Source organism: Plecotus auritus (genome assembly GCF_963455305.1).
Source record: "Plecotus auritus genome assembly, chromosome: 12".
Classification (NCBI taxonomy): domain Eukaryota; kingdom Metazoa; phylum Chordata; class Mammalia; order Chiroptera; family Vespertilionidae; genus Plecotus; species Plecotus auritus.
The window spans coordinates 28,833,385-28,853,514 of NC_137778.1; the positions used below are offsets into that span (position 1 = coordinate 28,833,385).

At 47.9% G+C, this 20,130-nt stretch overlaps 1 protein-coding gene across 3 annotated transcripts in view; it reads right to left on the reverse strand.

Moving 5' to 3' along the window:
- Positions 1-961: 961 nt before the first annotated feature.
- The window catches only part of SEMA4A (semaphorin 4A), a 30,059-nt gene continuing 10,890 nt past the window's right edge, over positions 962-20,130 (reverse strand). For all 3 annotated transcript variants that reach the window (XM_080647490.1, XM_080647491.1, XM_080647492.1), the window contains exons 4-15: positions 19,240-19,302; positions 18,885-18,983; positions 18,586-18,691; positions 17,634-17,750; positions 16,872-16,996; positions 16,543-16,715; positions 15,396-15,549; positions 7,650-7,830; positions 3,336-3,454; positions 3,086-3,243; positions 2,684-2,784; positions 962-2,284 (exon numbers count right to left, since the gene is read on the reverse strand). In XM_080647490.1, coding sequence (XP_080503616.1) covers positions 1,692-2,284; positions 2,684-2,784; positions 3,086-3,243; positions 3,336-3,454; positions 7,650-7,830; positions 15,396-15,549; positions 16,543-16,715; positions 16,872-16,996; positions 17,634-17,750; positions 18,586-18,691; positions 18,885-18,983; positions 19,240-19,302 — 1,989 coding nt within the window. In that variant the 3' untranslated portion in view covers positions 962-1,691. The remainder of the gene's footprint in view (positions 2,285-2,683; positions 2,785-3,085; positions 3,244-3,335; positions 3,455-7,649; positions 7,831-15,395; positions 15,550-16,542; positions 16,716-16,871; positions 16,997-17,633; positions 17,751-18,585; positions 18,692-18,884; positions 18,984-19,239; positions 19,303-20,130) is intronic.

Here is a 20,130-nt window from a genome sequence, read left to right on the forward strand (position 1 = left end):
ATGCAACAATGTGTTATAGTAAACACTACAATTTTCAGTAGAGAGTGGTGAGAAGATTAAGGGTGAAGATTGCATAAGTCAAGATCAGTTGCTTATGGGTAATTGTGGAAAGTCATTTGAGCAGAGAGGTGGGGGGAAAAGCCAGACCACAGGGGATTAAAGGTGAGGGTGACATTGGGGGTGGGGTGGAGGAGGCAGCCAGTACCTACCCTCTCTGGTGTTTGGTGGTAAAGGAAAGAGAGCGCAAGTAGGGGGGAGGGCATAGAGTCAAATGTTGGAGTTGGGGATGGTTATTTTTTTAGAACACCTAGCACACCTGAGGGTGGGAGAGAGGAGGTTAAGATGAGGGAGAGGTAAAGTGAGGGGGCCATGCTAGGGGTCTCTGCAGAAAGAAGGGGGCAGAGGCACTGGTTAGCCATGGTTGGAAGAGGGTCACAGGCCTTTGTGAAGGGAGGGTGAGGGGGAAGGTGGTGTGGTGCCGTGAAGAGGGCAGTTTGTTGGGTATTGGGAAGGATGTAGCCAGGATGGGGAGGTTGCATGGTCTTTCTTTAAATTCAATCCACCAAGAGGTGAAACCAAGGGCTGCAGTGGGAAAGAGGGGCTGAGTTGGAGTCACAAGAAATGTGGGGGAGTGAGGGACAGCAACAGCAGGCTGAGCAGGGACACCTGCCAATCATCACCCAGGGGTGGATCAGGTGTTGCCTGGCCAGCAGACAGGAGCTGAAGCTGATCAACAGTGTTGGCCTGAAAGGCAAAGTCTGAGAGACTCTCTAGCAGTGGCTAGAATGGAGGAAAGGACTGTCCGGCTGGCCTGGGGGGCAGGGAGCTCAGGGCAGAAGAGCTCCAGAGAACAATCACCCCCCAAACGTGGCCCTCCTCCCACTGACACCTCCATGCCTGCTCCCCTTACATCTTGCAGTCCTCTGCTGGAGAACTCTGCTCCCACAAAAACAGCACAGTCCGAAGCTTTGTCTTTTTAATAAAAAATAAACTGTGACAGGCAGTTTTCTGAATCCCAAAGCAAAGGAGAGGAGAAAGGACAGAGGTCAAAGGGTCAGCCAGGGTAAAGGCATGAACAAGGCTCAGATTACCGCTGCCATTCTAGCCAGGCCAGAAGAGATCACCACCTCCCCCACCTGAAGCAAGAAGGAAGGTGGTCAGCCTTCAAGACTTTCCAGGAGTCAGTGTGCGCATAAAGGGGGCAGCTCCCTGCTGAACCCTAAAGATCCCTGGGAGAGGGGAGAATTGGTGTCCAGGGTGACAGCTGCTATCAGCGTGGAGTCTCCAGGAGCGACGTGCTATCTGATGGTTGCTTAGATGTTTGTTGATTCCCATAGGGTCCTGGAACAGCCAGATGCTTTAGGGTCTCCTGGAGCAGTATGTTTCTGGAGGGTCCCAGAATGACCAGAACTGAAGGATCATCTCTAGGTCCTCCTATCATAGCCTCAGTCCAGGCCTGGGGCAGCCCCGTCTGAGAGGCCATGCGCTTAGCGCACGGGAACCCCATAGGGGAGCCGGCCACTGTTCCCAGCCCACTGAGTGCTATTGGTGGCACAGAGTGGCAGAGAAGCTACTCTTGAGGGAGGAAGGTGATCTTTTGTGCTGCTCCCCCCTAGTCAGGTCCGCACTGCTCCAGGCACCCCGGTCAGCACGGCCAGGCACTACCCCACGACTCAGTCTGTGCCCAGAGTTTAAGCCACCTCGGTGCTCAGGTGGTTGTTGTCGGCATCCAGATCACTGGCGGAGGTCCTGTGTTCCTTGGGAAGTTGGAGGTGCTGCTCCCTGCTCAATGGGGCCTTCTCCCCAGGGGGTAGGCTCCCACAGCCCTGGACCTTGCCCCGGGCTCGGAGTGCCCCCAGTCGGGAGAGGAGGAGGATGATGAGGGCTCCAGAAAGCACTAAGGCAAGCAGTACAGTGACAGTGAGAAAGTGGGGCCAGTAGGACCGCTGGGCAGCCAGCGCGGCCCCACCACCGACCCTGGTCAGCGAGGCCTCCATGCGCTCCCGGGGAATGCCTGCCAGTTCAGGGTCCAGGGCCAGGGGCGGGTCTTTGCTGTCCACCCAGTAGGAGACCACAGGATAGGAGAAGCCATTCTCAGTGGCCAAGCACTGGTAGAGGCCTCCCTCCCCATCCCGCAGCAGCAGCAGGAGGGAGCCATTGTAAACCATGGAAGAGGCTCCTGAGACTGTTGCTGTCCCGTGAGTCCAGCGGTAAGAGGCCAGGGCTGAGTGGTGGGGGCAGGGGAGCTCCAGGATGGAGTTGGGAACGGCCAGGACTTCTTTAACTGTAGGTGAAGAAAAAGGGGCAAAAAGTCAAGGGATGTGGAGGAGAAGGAAGAAGGAGAGTGTCTCTAATCCTACGTTTGGACTCCCAATGAACATCTCCAATTTCCATTTCAATTCCCAAACTCAACTGACCCCTTCCCTATCTCCAATCTGGACCCCAAACTGACTTCCAGTCCATCTCACTCCAACTCTGACACCAAAACCACTTTACCCTCCATCCTGAATCCCACCTTAGAACTCCTATGCCCTCTCCCTATAGCCAAGACCCAAATCCATCGCAACTCTGGGCGTTCAGGTCTCAAGCCAGGCAGATGCTGGGGGAAGATATTGAGGCAAGAATGCCTGCTCTGCCAAGAAGCCCTCCCGAGCCTCTGCACCTCCCCTGGCCCCACACTCACTGATTTGGGGGCGGCTCGGAGGCCGGAGGCTCCTGCTCATGGGCCCATTGGCACACGCCCACTGTGGGTTCCCTCTCTCCATGTCCTGCCTCCAGGACTTCCTGAGAAGGCAAGGAAATAAAAAATCATCCTTGAAGACAAAAGTGGGAAGAGCAGGGAGGAATAAGTGGGAAAGAAGGTTGTGGGGGGAGCAGGGGGGGAAACACATGAGGTAGAGCGGAGTGGAGGAGAGACTCAGGATGCTGGAGCAGCTTCTAAACTGCTGGGTGCAACCTGTCCCTGGAGGAGCCCACCACAGGAGGGGATCTTGGAGGGACTGTGTCAGTAGCCCCTAAAGAGAGGAAGAACAGGAGCACGAGCGGGGTAGAAAGGGTCCTGGCACCATCCAGGACTGGCACTCACGGGATGGAGGTGGGCAGGAGGCGGCAGAGTCTGGACTCAGGGTCCCAGGCACAGTGGGGGTCCCGGGCAAGGACACAGTCCACACAGCTCTCATAGACACTACAGTTGGCTCGGGGGACCCTTACGACACCTCCTGAGAAGCCTACAAACAGTGCACCCTGCAAGAGAGACGGGGAGTGTCAGGGTGCTGCCAGCACACCTCGCAAGGCCCCAGCCCCCTAGGCCCACCCCTTAGAAGGTCCCTCCTCACCTGGGTTGGGGCCAGCTGCAGGTTGCGAACAGGCTCAGGCTCAGGGAACAGCTGGATCTCCTCTACCAGATGCGCTCTGCTGTCCCCGCTCACCACAGCCTTGTGCAGGAGCCCTGTGGCTGTGGAAAGACAGAGTTGAAATGGCCTCATTACCTCTGAAAATTGCTCAGTGTTCTCAATGTTCAGATCCCTTCCTTTTCCCTCCCGACCCCAGGTGGCCTCCCCACGGTCAGCAAGTGCTTTCTGAAGTTTCACATGCACTGGACACAGATCTGCCTGACCGTTTCCCTCTGTGCCATGGAGATGGAGAGCTCTTGTACTAGTTGTACCGGTTAATAATGCGAATTTTTTCACTAGATGGAGTTACACATATGTTGATATATATGCGATTTGATATGTATGCTATTTTGTTGTATTGACAGCAAGCTTCAAAACTTCATATGTCTCCTAACCGGTTTGGCTCAGTGGATGGAGTGTCCGCCTGGGGACTCAAGGGTCCCAGGTTCGATTCCGGTCAAGGGCATGTACCTTGGATGTGGGCACATACCCGGTGGGGAGTGTGCAGGAGGCAGCTGATCAATGTTTCTCTCTCATTGATGTTTCTAACTCTCTCTCCCTCTCCCTTCCTCTCTGTAAAAAATCAATAAAATATATTTAAAAAAAAAAAAAACTTCATATGTCAAATTTTCTGAAGGTGTTAACATCATAGATATTTTTACGCTTAAAAAGGTCGAATTTCGTGCCAAAAAAAGAGCATGTGCGGGAAGTTTTAATTCATTATTTTGAAGAAAAGTGCTGCTGAAAGTTATTGTATACTTCGGGAAGCTTATGGTGAACATGCTCCATCTCAAGATACTTGTGAATGCTGGTTTAAACACTTTAAAAGTGATGATTTCGATGTGAAAGACAAAGAACGTCCAGGTCAACCGAAAAAGTTTGAAGACCAATAATTACAAGCATTATTGGATGAAAATATGTGTCAAACTCAGAAACAACTTGCAGAAAGAGTAAACGTTGCTCAGCAAACAATTTCTGATCATTGACAAGCAATGGGAAAGATTTGAAAGGAAGGAAAATGGGTGCCACATCAACTGAACGAAAGACAAATGGAAAGCCGAAAAGTTATCAGTAAAATGTTGCTTCAACGGCATGAAAGAAAGTCTTTTTTGCATCGAATTGTGACTGGTGATGAAAAGTGGATTTATTTTGAGAATCCCAAATGCACAAAATCATGGGTTGATCCAGGTCAACCATCAACATTCACTGCAAGGCCAAATCGCTTCAGAAAGAAGACAATGCTCTGCATTTGGTGGCACCAGGAAGGTGTGGTGTATTGTGAGCTTCTAATACCAGGTGAAAACATTAATACTGATCGCTACTACCAACAAGTAATCAATTCAAACGACGCTTTGACCGTGAAACAACCAGAATGGGCCAGAAGACACGGCAAAGTAATTTTGCTTCATGATGACGCACCATCACACACTTCAAAACCAGTTAAAGTACACGTTAAAAGATCTTGCCTGGGAAGTATTAACCCTCCCGCCGTATTCACCAGAACTTGCTCCTTCAGATTACCACTTGTTCCGATCGATGGCACACGCACTTTCTGAGCAGCACTTTAAAATGTATGAAGAAGTAGAAAACTGGGTCTCTGAATAGTTTGCCTCAAAACAAGAAAAGTTCTATTGGGACGGTATACACAAATTACCTGAAAGATGGGGAAAGGTGTAGCTAGCGATGGACATTACTTTGAATAAAGCACTTTTGATGTTTCTCTTGAAATTATCGTGTTTTCTTTGGATTACAAAATCCACATTATTAACCGGTTAATAGTTAATCCCCATTTTTAACTGGTTAATAGTTAATCAGCATTATTAACTGGTTAATAATTAATCCACATTATTAACCAGTTAATAATTAATCTGCATTATTAACCATAATAATGCGGATTTTGTAGTCAAAGAAAACTGGATAATTTCAAGAGAAACCAAAAGTGCTTTATTCAAAGTAATGTGCATCGCTAGCTACACATTTCCCCCATCTTTCAGGTAATTTGTGGATACTGTCCCAATAGAACTTTTCTTGTTTTGAGGCAAACCATTCAGAGACCCAATTTTCCACTTCTTCGTACGTTTTGAAGTGCTGCTCAGAAAGTGCGTGTGCCATCAATCGGAACAAGTGGTAATCTGAAGGAGCAATACAACAAAATAGCATACATATCAAATCACATATATATCAACATATGTGTAACTCCATCTATTGAAAAAAATCCGTCTTAACCGGTACACCTAGTAAACAGCTTGAAATCTTGCCCCTGTCCTTCCTTTGCAACCACCTAATAAAACTCCATCCCTGAAGGAACACACATTCTCCGTGGGCATGAACCAGTGGACAGCTGAGTGCTTCCTGGGAAATCCCATCACCAGCCTCCCTCACCTCCATAAGTGTTTATACTCAAAGGCACTTCAGTGAGTTCTATCCTGGCCACCCTTTTACTTTTATTTATTTATTTTTAATCCTCACCCGAGGATATTTTTCCATTGATTTTTAGGGAAAGTGGAAGAGAGAGGGAAAGAGAGAGAGAAACATTAATCTGAGAGAAACACATTAATTGGTTGCCTCCTGTACGAGCCCCAATCAGGGCCCGGGCCAGGGAGAAGCCTGCAACCAAGGTACGTGCCCTTGACAAGAATTGAACCCAGGACCCTTTGGTCTGCAGGCCAACTCTCTATCCACTGAGCCAAACTGGCTAGGGCCACCCTCTTATTTTTATTTTTAAAATATATTTTTATTGATTTCAGAGAGGAAGGGAGAGGAAGAGAGAGAACTAGAAACATCAATGATGAGAGAGAATCATTGACTGGATGCCTCCTGCATGCCCCACACTGGGGATTGAGCCCGAAACCCAGGCATGTGCCCTGATCGGGAATAGAACTGTGACCTCTTGGTTGATAGGTCGACACTCAACCACTAAGGACTGACCACCCTTTTAAAAACTGCAACCACTCTGATTGGCATTACTGATCGCCCCTCATGTTAGACTAACTTTCTAATCTCATAACATCTGACGCCGTTGACTTGGGATATTTATCGTTTGTCTCCCTGCACTCCACAAGGACAAGCTTCCTGTTCGTTTTGTTCTCTAAGGTGTACCCCATAAATGCATGGCTGGTAGGGTGCTTAGTAGCAGGTCCTAAATGAATGAATGAATCTGGTAGGTTTCCATCCACTAAAGCTCATGGTCATCCCTTCACCAGGCCCTCAATATATAGGGCTGGCAATCTTCCACGCTCCCCTGTGACTCTCCGGCTTTCCATAATGACTGTTTGCATCCACCCCTCTCTCTTCAAACCTCCCACCTTTTCCATTCCTCATTCCAGCTCAGGACCTATGTCCTCCTACTTCACAGAGAACACAAAGCCTTCACATAAGAGGTCTCTCTGCTGTCCTGGCAGTGTGGCTCAGTTGGTTGGAGCATTGTCCCATACACCAAATGGTCTTGGGTTTGATTCCTGGTCAGGGCACGTACCCAGGTTGTGAGTTCAAACTCCAGTCAGGGTGTGTACAGTGGCAACCGATCAATGTTTCTCTCTCACATGGATGTTTCTTTCTCTCTCTCATAAATGAAAAATAAAAACATATCCTTGGGTGAGAATTTTTTAAAAATATGTATTTTTAAAAAGGAGCTTCCTCTGCTTCCTGCCCACCCCCCAGGCTATACACACACCCCGACCCCCACCCCTGCAGAGGTGCTGGCCCTTCTCCATTTACAGCTGGTTCCCTCACCTATGTCCTGGACTCGGGCTTCCCGCTCCTCTGTGACCTCACCTGCCAATTACCCCCTTGCCTGCCCATCTCTCACCATCTCTCTCCCTACTGGATCTTGACAATATTTCCCATATTTAAAAAGAGAATGCTGGCTGGACCCCACACCCTCCTCCAGTCACCCCCTTGCTCTCTTCCCCTTCATAGCCAAGCCTCCTGAAGGAATGATCTCTGCACTTGCTGTGTCCAGTTCCCCTCTATCCACTCACTCTTTACCTCTCTGACATGGCTTCCCCCATAGAATAAGCAGCTCTTGCTGAGGCCACCAAAGCCCTTGTGTGTTCCTCCCCAACCAGACTGAAAGCTCACAAAAGGTAGGGATGAGCTGTTTTGCTTCCCCACTGTATTTTCAGAGCCTAGCAGGGTGCCAGGCACATAGTAGGTCCTCAGAAAACACTTGTTGAATAAATGTATGAGTGAATGAACTCAAAGATTTCCCTCCTCTGTTTCAGTCCCCTGAGGGATGTCCTGAAGCCTTCTACTCACTGGTGCCCAGGTACATGACCAGATGGCTGTGCCCATCAAGGCCCTGGGCTGTCTCCACTGCAAGTCGTGTGTACTCCACACCAGACTTCACCAGCAGGGGCGTTCCCACCACCTGTTCATCCATCAGGAAATGGTTCTTCATGAAGGTCAAGGCTTTATCAGAGGCGGGGCCCACCGAGCACTGCAGGGGGAAGAAGGCAGATCAGGTCAGCTTTCTCTTTCCTGTAAGCTCACCCATTGCCTCTTCCCTCCCTTCTTCCCCCTCTGCTGATCTCCTTTGCTCCCTCCTTCCTGGCAGTCCTCATCTCCAGATGGTGGTTGGGCTCTGTATCCCAGCCTCCGCATGCCTAAGGTTCCTGAACAGTAAAATGGGCCTGTTACCAATATATGTCAGGTTTGCTGTGAGGATGAACAGTAAAATACATGAAAAGTAATTAGAACAGTGATTGGTGTGAATTAAGGACTCAATAAATGTTAGCCATTATGGCTTTCCTCCTCCTCACCTCCATCAAGGATGCCTGGCAGCCGGCAGGAAGCAGGGTGAGAGCCCTTTGCAGGCAAGAACCCTATTTCACGCATGTCTGTAGCTGGAGGCTTAGCATAGGACACAATCGGTGCCAATAAATGTTTGCTGAGCCAGTGATTAAAGGAAAGATATCATATAAAAGGGTGGTGTGGCAGGGCGTGTTTCTCGTCAAGGTTTTGCATGAACTTGCTACATGACGCTGGGAGAGTCTCTTCTCCATTCTGGGCTTTCTTTTCTCACCCATAAAATGAGGGGTTGAACTGGCTGTTCTCTAAAGACCCTGCCAACACCAGAATGCTAGGGTTCTTGGGACACCTGTGTTATGATCCTTAGTCAGGACCCTTGTCCTTCATATCCAAGAGCACTGTCTTAGGGCCAACCCCAACTCTGTCGCCTACAAACTGTGTCCTCAGACAAGTTACTCCACTTCTATGGGCTTCAATTTCCTCATGTGTAAAGTGGGGTGATAACATCTACATCGCATTTTGATACCAGGATGAGCACATGCACCTACACTTGCTTCCTCCCAAAGGGATTCTTTCTTTCTTTCTTTTTAAATATATTTTTATTATATTTATTGATTTTTTACAAAGAGGAAGGGAGAGGGATAGAGAGTTAGAAACATCGATGAGAGAGAAACATCGATCAGCTGCCTCCTGAACACCCCCCACTGGGGATGTACCCGCAACCAAGGTACATGCCCTTGACTGGAATCGAACCTGGGACCTTTCAGTCCGCAGGCTGACGCTCTGTCCACTGAGCCAAACCGGTTAGGGCCCCAAAGGGATTCTTTAAAAAGGGATGGGAAGAACTGGAGAGAAGGCATTTGGAAGCTGGAAAACAAATGAACAAATAGTAAGAGACTTAGCAGAAACAAAAAGTCTTCTTAAGATGATCCTGGGGTAGACCAAAGCTATCTGACTTGTAAGACAGTTTCCAAAGTTCATGAATTAGTGGCCCCAGTCACTTCTGGAAATGACTTAAAGGGGGTGGGGGGAGGCGCTGAATAAAGAGAATTATCTGAAAATCTGTTTAAAAAGCAGGCAGATCTCCTCCCAGCCCCATGTTCCTGTGTGACTGGCCCTTCCATGCCCTGGCCCAAGACTGGAGGTTTATTCGCTGGAGACAGAGGGTCTCTGGATGGAGAACAGCAGGCACAGTGAGGAGGGACACCACCATGAAAGGGGGCAGTTAAGTGCAGGTAGGCACAGTACAGGCTGATACTCTTTCCCACACCCAACCATCTTCCCCCAGGGCACCCTGACACCAGGAATGGGACCGTCTCCTTCCTAGCAAAAGACGAGAAGCGTCTGCTCTGGGAACACTGACTAGAGGTCCCGGAGGAAAGACTTAAAGATACTAACGTTAAAGAGCCCCAACAAAATAACCCAGCTTCCATCCTCAGAGAAGCTACAATGGAGCTCAAGTTGCCAAGTCATACCCATGGCACAGAGTTTCCAAACAGCTTCATGGTCCCCTGCTCTTAAATATGAGAAGAGAGCCAAGACCTGTGAGTAAAACCATGACCGTGAAAGAGACCCTGCAAACAAATAGAAAATATGACCAAGTGAAAACCTAAGAGGAAACAGAAATGATTCGGAGAAAAGAAAACTTCACACCAAACTATCATTACTATTTTTTAAATATATATATATATATTTTTTATTTGAGAGAGGAAGGGAGAGGGAGAGAGAGAGAGACAGAAACATCAATTATGAGAGAGAATCATCAATCGGTTGCCTCCCATGCGCCCCACATGTGCCTCTAACCGGGAATAGAACCATGACCTCCTGGTTCATAGGTCAACTCTCAATCACTGAGCCACAGCTGGCCTCATTCCTATCTTAGGAGAGGTACGTGAAGGTAGAGGACAGCCAGATATGACATACATCTTGAAGAAGGGACACACGACCATGATGAAGTAGTCTTGCCCCTCCCCCCAGTCAGTTTTAATTTGATCAAGTCTCTAGAGCCAACCAGCAATTTACAGAAAATACTTCAATTCTGCCACCAAGATGCAAAATCACCAAGATCCAGACTGTGGAAAATTCTACAGGACAAATAAATTGCAATAAAAAAAAAAAAGGAAGCTAGAAAGGAAACATATAGATTAAAAGAGACTTAAAAGAACAACCAATCCAAATGCATAGATCTTATTTAGGTTTTGACTTAAATAAACAAACTATATTTAAAAATACTTTTATGACATCTATGAGACTATTAGAAATTTGAGCACTAAGTGCATATTATATTAAGGAGTTAATTTTTTTGGTGTGATAATGGTACTATGGGTACTTTTTAAAAAATATATATATATATTTTATTGATTTTTACAGAGAGGAAAGGAGAGGAATAGAGAGTTAGAAACATCAATGGGAGAGGAACATCGATCAGCTGCCTCCTGCACACCCCCTACTGGGGATGTGTCCGCAACCAAGGTACATGCCCTTGACCAGAATCGAACCTGGGACCCTTCAGTCCGCAGGCTGACGCTCTATCCACTGAGCCAAACCAGTTAGGGCCTATGGGTACTTTTTAAAGCCCTATCTTTTGGACATACATACTAAAATATTTATAGATGATGTAGTAGGTTAAATGAAAATATGTCCATCTAAAATCTGTGAATGTTATGTTGTCCAGGTCCAGCTCTCAGGCCAGTGGCCATTGCTCATACTCAAAGATGACCTATCTGTGGAATTCCTGGATACCATTCACACTCTGTGGGAGGCCATGCTGGCAAAGGCGAAGTCAGCGTGAAGGAAACACCCAGGGTCTATTGTGTTCCATTTTCTATCTTTATACAACCTCTGCTTCTGCTTCTATCACATCATCAACATTTAGGTATGAAGAAGAGACACCATCAGCTTCTGTAACTACTACTGGCCTGAGTTCCCACTGCCTGAGCCATCAAGTTGAAGGGAAGTCTTCAGCATGGCAAAAGGCCCTGGGTGGCCTGGCCCCTGCTCCTCCCTCCAGTTCCATTCACAGTTAGATGATAGCTGGAAGAGTGAAAGCAGCCATCTGTGTACCCACAGTACCAAGAAGTCCACCAAGATTCCCAGTTTGTCCACTCCTTCTCCAGATCTTCCATCTCTCCCTCAAGAGCGTATGAAACTCCCTGAGGAGCCCTAAGCTTGCAACTCCCCTGTCATCTTGCTCTAGTAAAGTGATATCATGGAGGGGATCTCTTGCATGTCAATAATTTTACAAAATCTGATAAAATTTTTGCTTCTTATCCAAGAGAACAAATGTTGTCTTCCAACACGTACACAGGCCAAATAAATATGTGAAACTAAAACACATGTCAAACTTACATCTTTAAGCATTCATACATTGCCCAAAAAATCACCTATTCCTAAAATCTTTGGATATTGATCACAACTAAAGTCATAGGTAACCTAAGTAAATATTTAAGCTTTTTTTAAAAATTTTTTTAAATATATTTTATTGATATTTTACAGAGAGGAAGGGAGAGGGATAGAGAGCTAGAAACATTGATGAGAGAGAAACATCGATCAGCTGCCTCCTACACACCTCCCACTGGGGATGTGCCCGCAACCAAGGCACATGCCCTTGACCGGAATCAACCCGGGACCCTTCAGTCCTCAGGCCGATGCTCTATCCACTGAGCCAAACCGGTTTCGGCAATATTTAAGCTTTTTGCTAAATAAATAAATAAAACCGGTGAGTGTGACTTTATTTGCAAAAAAAGGTCTTTGTAGATATAATTTAAAATCTCAAGATGTGCTCACTGTGGATTATGATGGGCTCTGAGGCAAATGACAAGTGCCCTTATAAGGGAAATGGAGGAGACACGCAGAGGAGCAGGCGAAGTGGTAACAGAGGCAGAGCCTGGAGTGATGTGCCTACTGGCCACAGAACACCAGGATTGCCAGCAGCCAACCGGAAGCCAGGAGAGAGGCATGGATCAGATTCTCTCTCAGAGTCCCCAGAGGAACAAAACCAGCTCACACTGATTTTGAACTCCTGGCTTCCAGAACTGTGAGAGAGAATAAATTTCTTTGTGTTCAGCCACCAAGATTGTGAAAATTCATTATGGCAACCAGAGGAAATTATAGATGAAATGATATAATGTCCAGAATTTGCTTCAAAATAATAAGGGAGGAAGTGGGTGAAGTAGCGATGAAACAAGTTTGATTGGCTATGAGCTGAAGCTGACTGATGGGTATATGGAAGTCCAGTACACTATTCTGTCTACTTTGGATATGTTTGAAATTCTCCGTAATAGAACATCTTAATTTTAATTTAATTTTTTCATTAATTGATTTTTAGAGAGAGTGGAAGAAAAAGGGAGAGACAGAGAGAAACATCAATGTGAGAGAGACATATCGATTGGTTGTCTCCTGCATGCACCCCGACTAGGGCTGGGGAACCTGCAACCGAGGTACGTGCCTTTAACCGAATTGAACTCGGGACCCTTCAGTCCATAGGCCGACGCCCTATCCACTGAGCCAAACCAGTTAGGGCAGAACATTTTTATAAAAGAGATATTTAAAGCTTGAAAAATCTAGGAAATGATATATTTTAGCAGAAATTTAAAATCTGGTAGAAGGATCAGAAGGTAAAATTGCGACACTCTTCCAAAAAGTAGAATACAACTAAAGCTTTGGAAAATAGGAAAGGTTTTTAAAAGTTAGAGGACCGTCCAGGAGGTCCAGAAAGAAGAGAAAAAACATTCTAATATTAGAATGTCAGCTTCATGAGGGAAGGGACTTGTTTTATTCACTGCTGTATCCCCAGTGCCTAGAGCAGTGGCATGTGGCTCCAAAAGTATTGCTGAGCCCTAACCACCTAGCCGGTTGGCTCATTAGATAGAGCGTCGGCCCATGGACTGAAGGGTCCCGGGTTCAATTCAGTCAAGGGCACGTACCTCGGTTGCAGGTTCCCCAGACCTAGTCAGGGTGCGTACAGGAAACAACCAATCGATGTGTCTCTCTCACATCGATGTTTCTCTCTGTCTCTCCCTTTCTCTTCCACTCTCTCTGAAAATCAATGGGAAAATATCCTCGGGTGAGGATTAATAACAGCAACAACAACAAAATTACATATGTGTGTGTGTGTGTGTGTGTGTGTGTGTGTGTGTGTGTGTGTATATACACACACACACATATATATATACACACACACATACACATATACATATATATACTTGTTGAATGAAATAGGAAGAAATAGTTCAAGAAAACTTATTAGAACTGAAGGAACTAAATTTCCAGGCTGAAGGGGCAAACTGAATGTCCAGCACAATAAATGAACAGAGTCTCATCAAAGCTCAATATTGTGAAATTTTCAGAACAGCCAGGGACAAAGAAAAGGCCCTACAAGACTGCAGTGAGGAAAAACCAGGTGACATTCAAAGAGTTGGGGATCATCAGAATAGCTTTGGATGTCTCAACAGCAGCACTGGAAGGTAGAAGACAACAGAGCAAGCCTTCCAAGTTTTCAAGGAAGATAATTTCTAGTCTAGAATTACGTGTACCTAGCCATACTATCAAATGTGAAAGTAGAATAAAGGCATCTTAAAAAAAATAAAAAATGAAATAAAGGACAGTTTTAGACACTCAAGATCTCAAAAGATTTTACCACTATAGATCCCTATCTAGGAATCTACAGAGACTATCCTCCACTAAAATAAGATAGAAAAAAGAAGAAGAGCCCTAGCCGGTTTGGCTCAGTGGATAGAGTGTCGGCCTGCGGACTGAAGAGTCCCGGGTTCGGTTCCACTCAAGGGCATGTACCTTGGTTGTGGGCACATCCCCAGTGGGAGGTGTGCAGGAGGCAGCTGATTGATGTTTCTCTCTCATCGATGTTTCTGACTCTCTATCCCTCTCCCTCCCTCTCTGTAAGAAAATCAATAAAATATATATTTTAAAAAAAAGAAGAAAGAAGAAGAAGCAGCCACGAAATGCAAGAAACATGACATCATCACAAGCAAGAGGCAAAGGGAATGCCCAGAATGAGGAGGAGGGGAGATTCCAGGGTGGCAGCTGTGCACGAATGCAGAGGGCCTCCCGTCTCGACGGCAGTAGACAGGAAGGATTTCCAGGAAGATGATACTGTTAGAACATCTAAGGGGTCTGTCTTCAGAAGAGATTCAGATAATTGAGTACGAGCTTGGAGTTGGCTGCTCTGTTTGTGGAATAGCCACTCTCTGTCTCACTGTTTCACTACTAAATTCTTTCACTTAAAAAAAAAAAGTCTGGGGTTAAACTAAAGATAAGAGTTTAGAAAACAAAGCAAGCAAAGAAACATCAAAATAATTACTAACCCCAGGGAAAATTTAAAAAATGCAAAAGCAGAAATAATCAGGGCTTACTACTTGGCTCATTGGTGAATAATAATATAAATCTTGATCTAATCAAAATTACTAGAAAACTGTTGGAAAATGGGGGTTGGGTGCACTGGTGTGTTCGTAAGGCAGCTCTGGAGGGGGGGTAGGGGAGCCCTGATTTGTAGTGTTTGCTGATTTCCATGGTTTATACTCCCACATGGTTGATTTCAAGTTACCAATGTAATGTCACTGGACACGAATTTGGAAAGAGAACTACAAAAAGAGTTCTTGCAAGTTGCTGCAAGCCAGCTCCAGCACACGACTGGGTGGGGGGACACAGGTAAATCCTCACCTCTTAGAATGGGAATGCAATAGATACTGCCTGAAACTGAAACATCAAGACGTAACAATAAAAGTATATTATTTAGAAATTTGGAGATAAATACCAAAAGAATCAGCTAAAAAAAATTGAAGCTGGTTTTCTCTAGGAAGGGAACTAGGGCTTTTTTGGTAACCAACACATGTAAATCTATATGATTTTTAAAATAGTGTACATAATCAATTCTGATAAAAAAAAAAACACACAAAAACAAAAGTTAAATAAGAAATGCAGGTGAAGATGCCCAACACAGTCCTTGGCACAGCCCATGCTCCCTTGTTTTCTAGTGACATCGCTCTGTTGTTGGATGTGTACTTCGCTGGGGTAGAAGGGGCTGCTCTATGTGTGGGATGGGGCTGGACACCTGTGGAATGTGGGCAGCTGGACCCAGTGTATATCTCAGCAGTCAGGACTGGTGGTGGTAGGGGGGGAGAACTAACATTTATTGGGCATCTATTATGCCACGATAGGTACTTTGATAAGTGCATTATGTGTGTGTCTCGGGGCAGAGGGAGAGGGGCTTTGCTCTGTGTGGGGGCTGGTACTCACGCTGCCTGGTCGAGGACTGATATCATCAGGGACCCCAAGAGTAGTCCATCGCGAAGTCTCTTTGTTCAACTCCTTGTACTTCCCCTCAAAGACACGCTTGATGTCCTTGAGAGAGAAGGCACAGACAGCTGAGCTCCTGGTCCCACTGATTTGCCTGGAGACAGCCAGAGGGGGACATTGTCTGTCATCTCCTCTGCTCTATCAGGAAGCTCCCCCTCCAGCCCTGGCCCACTATTGGTGAGGAACCCCAGGAGGGCAGGAATGTGGAGGGCTGTGCCATCCTAGCTGCTTCTCCTTCCTCTAGTTGTGGTAATAAGGGCTAGGAGGGCCCCTGACTCTGGCCCATTTTAGGATCTGAAGTGTGATTATCCTTAAAGAGAATTAACTGGGGGTCAGACGCTGGGGTTGTGGCCATGGGAAGGGCAGTGTAACCAGTTCCTGACAGGCTCCAGAGGAAGCCTTCCTCCTTTACGTCCTGTGGCTTCCTGGTCCTCAGAGAATGAACCGGAGCCTGACTACATGACTATTATTCCTTCAGCCCTGGTCTGTGGGTAAACAGGTGTCTTTCTTGTTCTCCTTAACTTATTAGTTCTGGATGCCATAGATACCAGACCCTGCTTACACCAGGTATCTTTGGTACCTGACACATGGTCAGCAGATATCTAAAACGCTGTGGAATCAGACCACAGCAAATCAGTTCACCTTTCTTAGCCTCCAAGCAATGGATATATTTTTATCTTATGACGCTGATGGTGTTTCTCTCCTTGCTCTGGCCCTTAGGAAGATCAGAGCTAAATTTGTGACTGGCATCCAGGGACTGTATAAATGACAAACATTTGTAATGTGTTGATCCCATCCTTGGCTGCTCTTATTCTCCTTTTGTTCCCATTTCCTTATTGGTTATTTTATTTTACTTTCCTTTTTTATTTTATTTCTTTTAATGGTTGCGTTTTGTAAGCTGCCTCCTATCTTTTTTGGAACCAGCCAGAATATAAACCGGGAAGAACCTCTCTGAGCTTTATTTTTCCCACCTACATGAAGGGCATCAATCAAACTCCTGGGAGGTAGTGACGATCTGCGCTGGACTCACGTCAGTTCCTAGCTCCCGCCCCGCAGCGAGCCCCACTTCCCCCGCCCTGGGGCTCACCACTGAGAGGTGAAGACTGCGTAGACGCGGAGATCGGTGGAGAAATTGCCCGGCAGCAGAACGGCGTGGCGGATGACGTTGAAGGGCAGCTGCCCGGGCTGGGCGCATATCAGCTGGGCCTTCAGGAAGGTGGTCCACTTCTTCTGCAGCAGCCTTTCACCGCCCACGTCGTTCTGGGGGCGAGGCTGGGTAAGGGGCGCCTCCGGCCCCACGTGCCCCCGCCCCCTGACCCGCCTTTCCTTTCTCCGATTGGGCTCTAGGTTCAGTCCCGCCCCTGCCATCTCCCCATTGGCTCTTCCACGTCAGCCCCGCCTCCCGCCCAGGCCGACCTTGCAGACTCGGGCCACTCTGGACGTGCGGAGCTTGTCGAAGAACTCAAACTCGCTGGCTGTCTCCTCGAAGAAGAAGTAGACGACCTGAGTAGAAGGGATGGCTGCCACAAAGGAGGCGTCCGCTGCGGGGCGGGTGGGAGGGTAGGCAGGTAGGCTTAGGGATTAAGCACCTGGATGCCCTGGGTTCCCCGTGGTGAACACCCTGGGTTTGGCTCTGGAGCCAGGAGACTGGATGCCTCGGGTCCCACGGCTGATCCAGGATAGCCGTGGGGGCGGAGGGGAGGAGGACTGATACTTCTTTATTTATGTCACATAAAAGCTTATATATATATATATATATATATATATATATATATATATATATATATTTATTTATTTATTTTTACTGATTTCAGAGAGAAAGGGACGGATAGAGAGATAGAAACATCAATGATGAGAGAGAATCATTGATTGGCTGCCTCCTGCACGCCCCCCACTGGAAATCAAGCCCGCAACCCAGGCACGTGCTGTTGGCTGGAATCGAACCTGGGACCTTTCAGTCCACAGGCCGACGCTCTACCCACTGAGCCAAACCAGCCAGGGCCACATGAAAGCTTCTTGAGGATGGGAGCTTGGTCTCCTTCCCTGCTGTACCCCCAGTGCCTAACAGGACTGCCTGGAACGTGGTATCCCCTTAACAATGAGTAGACTGACTCGCCAGGCCTCCAGGACTCGGGGGAAGGGGACCAGACCTGTCCTGGATGGGGCTCAGGTTCTTACATTGCAGCCAACGAAGGAAATTATCCGTCTTGAGCACAGGCAGGGATCCCAGCGCCCGCATCAGGATGGGCTCACTGCCCAGGAAGTTGTTCATGGTGCCAGAATAGAGCATCCCGTCTGGTGGGAGGAGGACGGACATGATAAGTTGGAAGGGGCCCTACCCCCCCCCCCTCAGACCTGCCTCTGTCTGGGGCCAGCATTCACATCTGTCTCATTCCTTGTACACCTTCCTGTGGAGCCCCAAAGCCCAGCTCATAGCCCCACTGAGCACCCTTCTTAGGTCCTTCTGCTCACAGGAAATGGCCAAGCCTCTCAGCCTTCTGTGTCTGGGCACTTCCCCAGCCTTTTTCTCGCTTCTCCCCAGCACAACCAGCTGAACCACTTGCCAAGTAGAATCACTCATTGTTCCCAGAAGGTGACTGGTTTTCTGCTCCCACACCTTGGGTCCTACCCTTCTCTTCCTGGTGTACCTTCCCCACCCATCTACCTGTCTTCCAAGGTCCCATTCAAAAGCCAAAGGCCATCTTCTCCAAGAAGCCAAGTTGGGAAGCCTGTAATGGTTGGTGTCTGGGGCGGGGATGGGGGGGGGGGGTACAGGGGCCATTTCTTCTCTGAAACCCCTACGGTTGTGAGCACAATGCCTGGCACACAGAGGAGGTGTCACACAGAGCCTGTTTGTTGAACAGTTGCTGGATCTCGGACCTCTTTGCCTGAGACCCTTTCCAAACCTTCCTGCCTCTCTCCCCACAGCCATCTCTCTTCACTTCCTTTGTAGCAGCTTCAGCAGGAGCTGGTGGTTGGGGTGCCCAATTTCCCCTCGGATCTTGTGCTCTGAAGCTCCTGGCTTTCCCTCCCTCTGTCCCCTGCCTTTCAGGAAACTATCAGACCCCATATGTCACAGAGTGACTTGGGAAAGCAGATGTTGGGATGGACCAGGGAACCTGATACTCACCTACCAAGACAGCCGTGTGCTTATGGGCAGGATCAAAAGGGCTTTGCCCTTTCCCCTCCACAACCTTGTCTTCCAAGATGGGCAACAGATAGGAATTTTGGAGTTCCTAGAAGGGGGCAGAGGATGGGAGAGTGGAACGCCAGAGTCTCACATCTGGAAAATGAGGGGTGTGAGGGGGGAAGGCAAAGGGACATAGAGGGAAATTGGTTTGGGAGGTTTCCAGAGCTGCAGAGGATGGGCTGGGAGTAGATGTGAGGAGGGAGGCTTGGGGACTGAGAGCTGGGTGCCAGGTAACTCACAATGAAGGTACAGGCAGGGCTGAAGGCGAAGGTGCCGCAGGCGTAGAGGTGGGTGGCATTAAAAGAGACCAGGACACGAATAAAGTTGAAACACTGTGTCTGGAGGAGATAGAGAATTCAGGCCTCCAGGACATTTGCCCCAAACTCCTGGGCCCCCAAACTCCAATGCTCCCTCGCTTCCTAGTGGGAAGAAGGGCTGGGCAGTGCTGAGGCAGTCCATGTATGTCTTCACAGAACATGATGCAGGCAATAATCATGCGAACAAGCCGCCTCTGCTGCCTGCCCCACCTGAGATGATGGCCTGGGGACACCAGGGTTCTCTACTCAGAGCCCCTACACCCCCACCTCTGCTTACCTCATTGCTCTTCTTCTTAAAGGCACAATCACTCTTTTTTTTGTCACTGGCTGGCCAGGATATCTGAAATTGGGAGCGGGGAGATGAAGGGATATGAGGTGTTCAACTCTAGCTTTGACTTGCCATCCCCTCCTTGGCTCTGGTGTGAAATCACCAGCAGCGATAAGTGACCTGCTGATGGGCTATAATAACATCAGTTGGTGACCAGAACTATTACTCTGATGACACTGCTAGTCATTAGGATAGCGCTCCATGCTAGAGCATGGCCTGTAGGGTCAGACCTGAGTTTTAATCTAGGCTCAGCCATTCACAGGTTGAGGGATCTTGGTCAATTTCGCAGGCTTCTGGGGGGCACAAGTAGGCAGTATATGCAATGCACCTAAGGAATGCATGGTGTACAGAGCAGCAGTTGTCAGACCACACATTTCCCAGGGAGATTGTTTAAATGTCAGTTCCTAAGTCACACTTCAGAAAATCTGCCTTTTTAACTGGTAACCCATCTGTGTAGGTAGCCTGCAGACCACACTGAGAAACAAACCGTGGAGATGCTCCATCATTGCTAGCTCCCTCCCTCCCCTTTTTCCTTCCTTCTCCGTTCTCCCTCACATTATTGCCATTAGCAGGGTGACTAAAATTTAGCATAGGCACGCTCTCCCTCCCCGTGGGAGCGTGCCCACGCCTTTCTTCCCTCTCAGGCGTGCATCCCCTAAACTCTAAGGTCCCCCAGGAGACTTGCAAGCAGGGGATCAAGGGGCAGCAGCAGCTTGTCCCGAACCAACCCCCTGACCCTGTCTCCAAGGCCTCCTTTTCTCGGAGTGTCCAGTGAGCCAAAGCAGCCCAGCCTGGGCTCTCCCCTGTTGCTTTTTCTAGCCTAAGCCTCTTTTGTTTCAC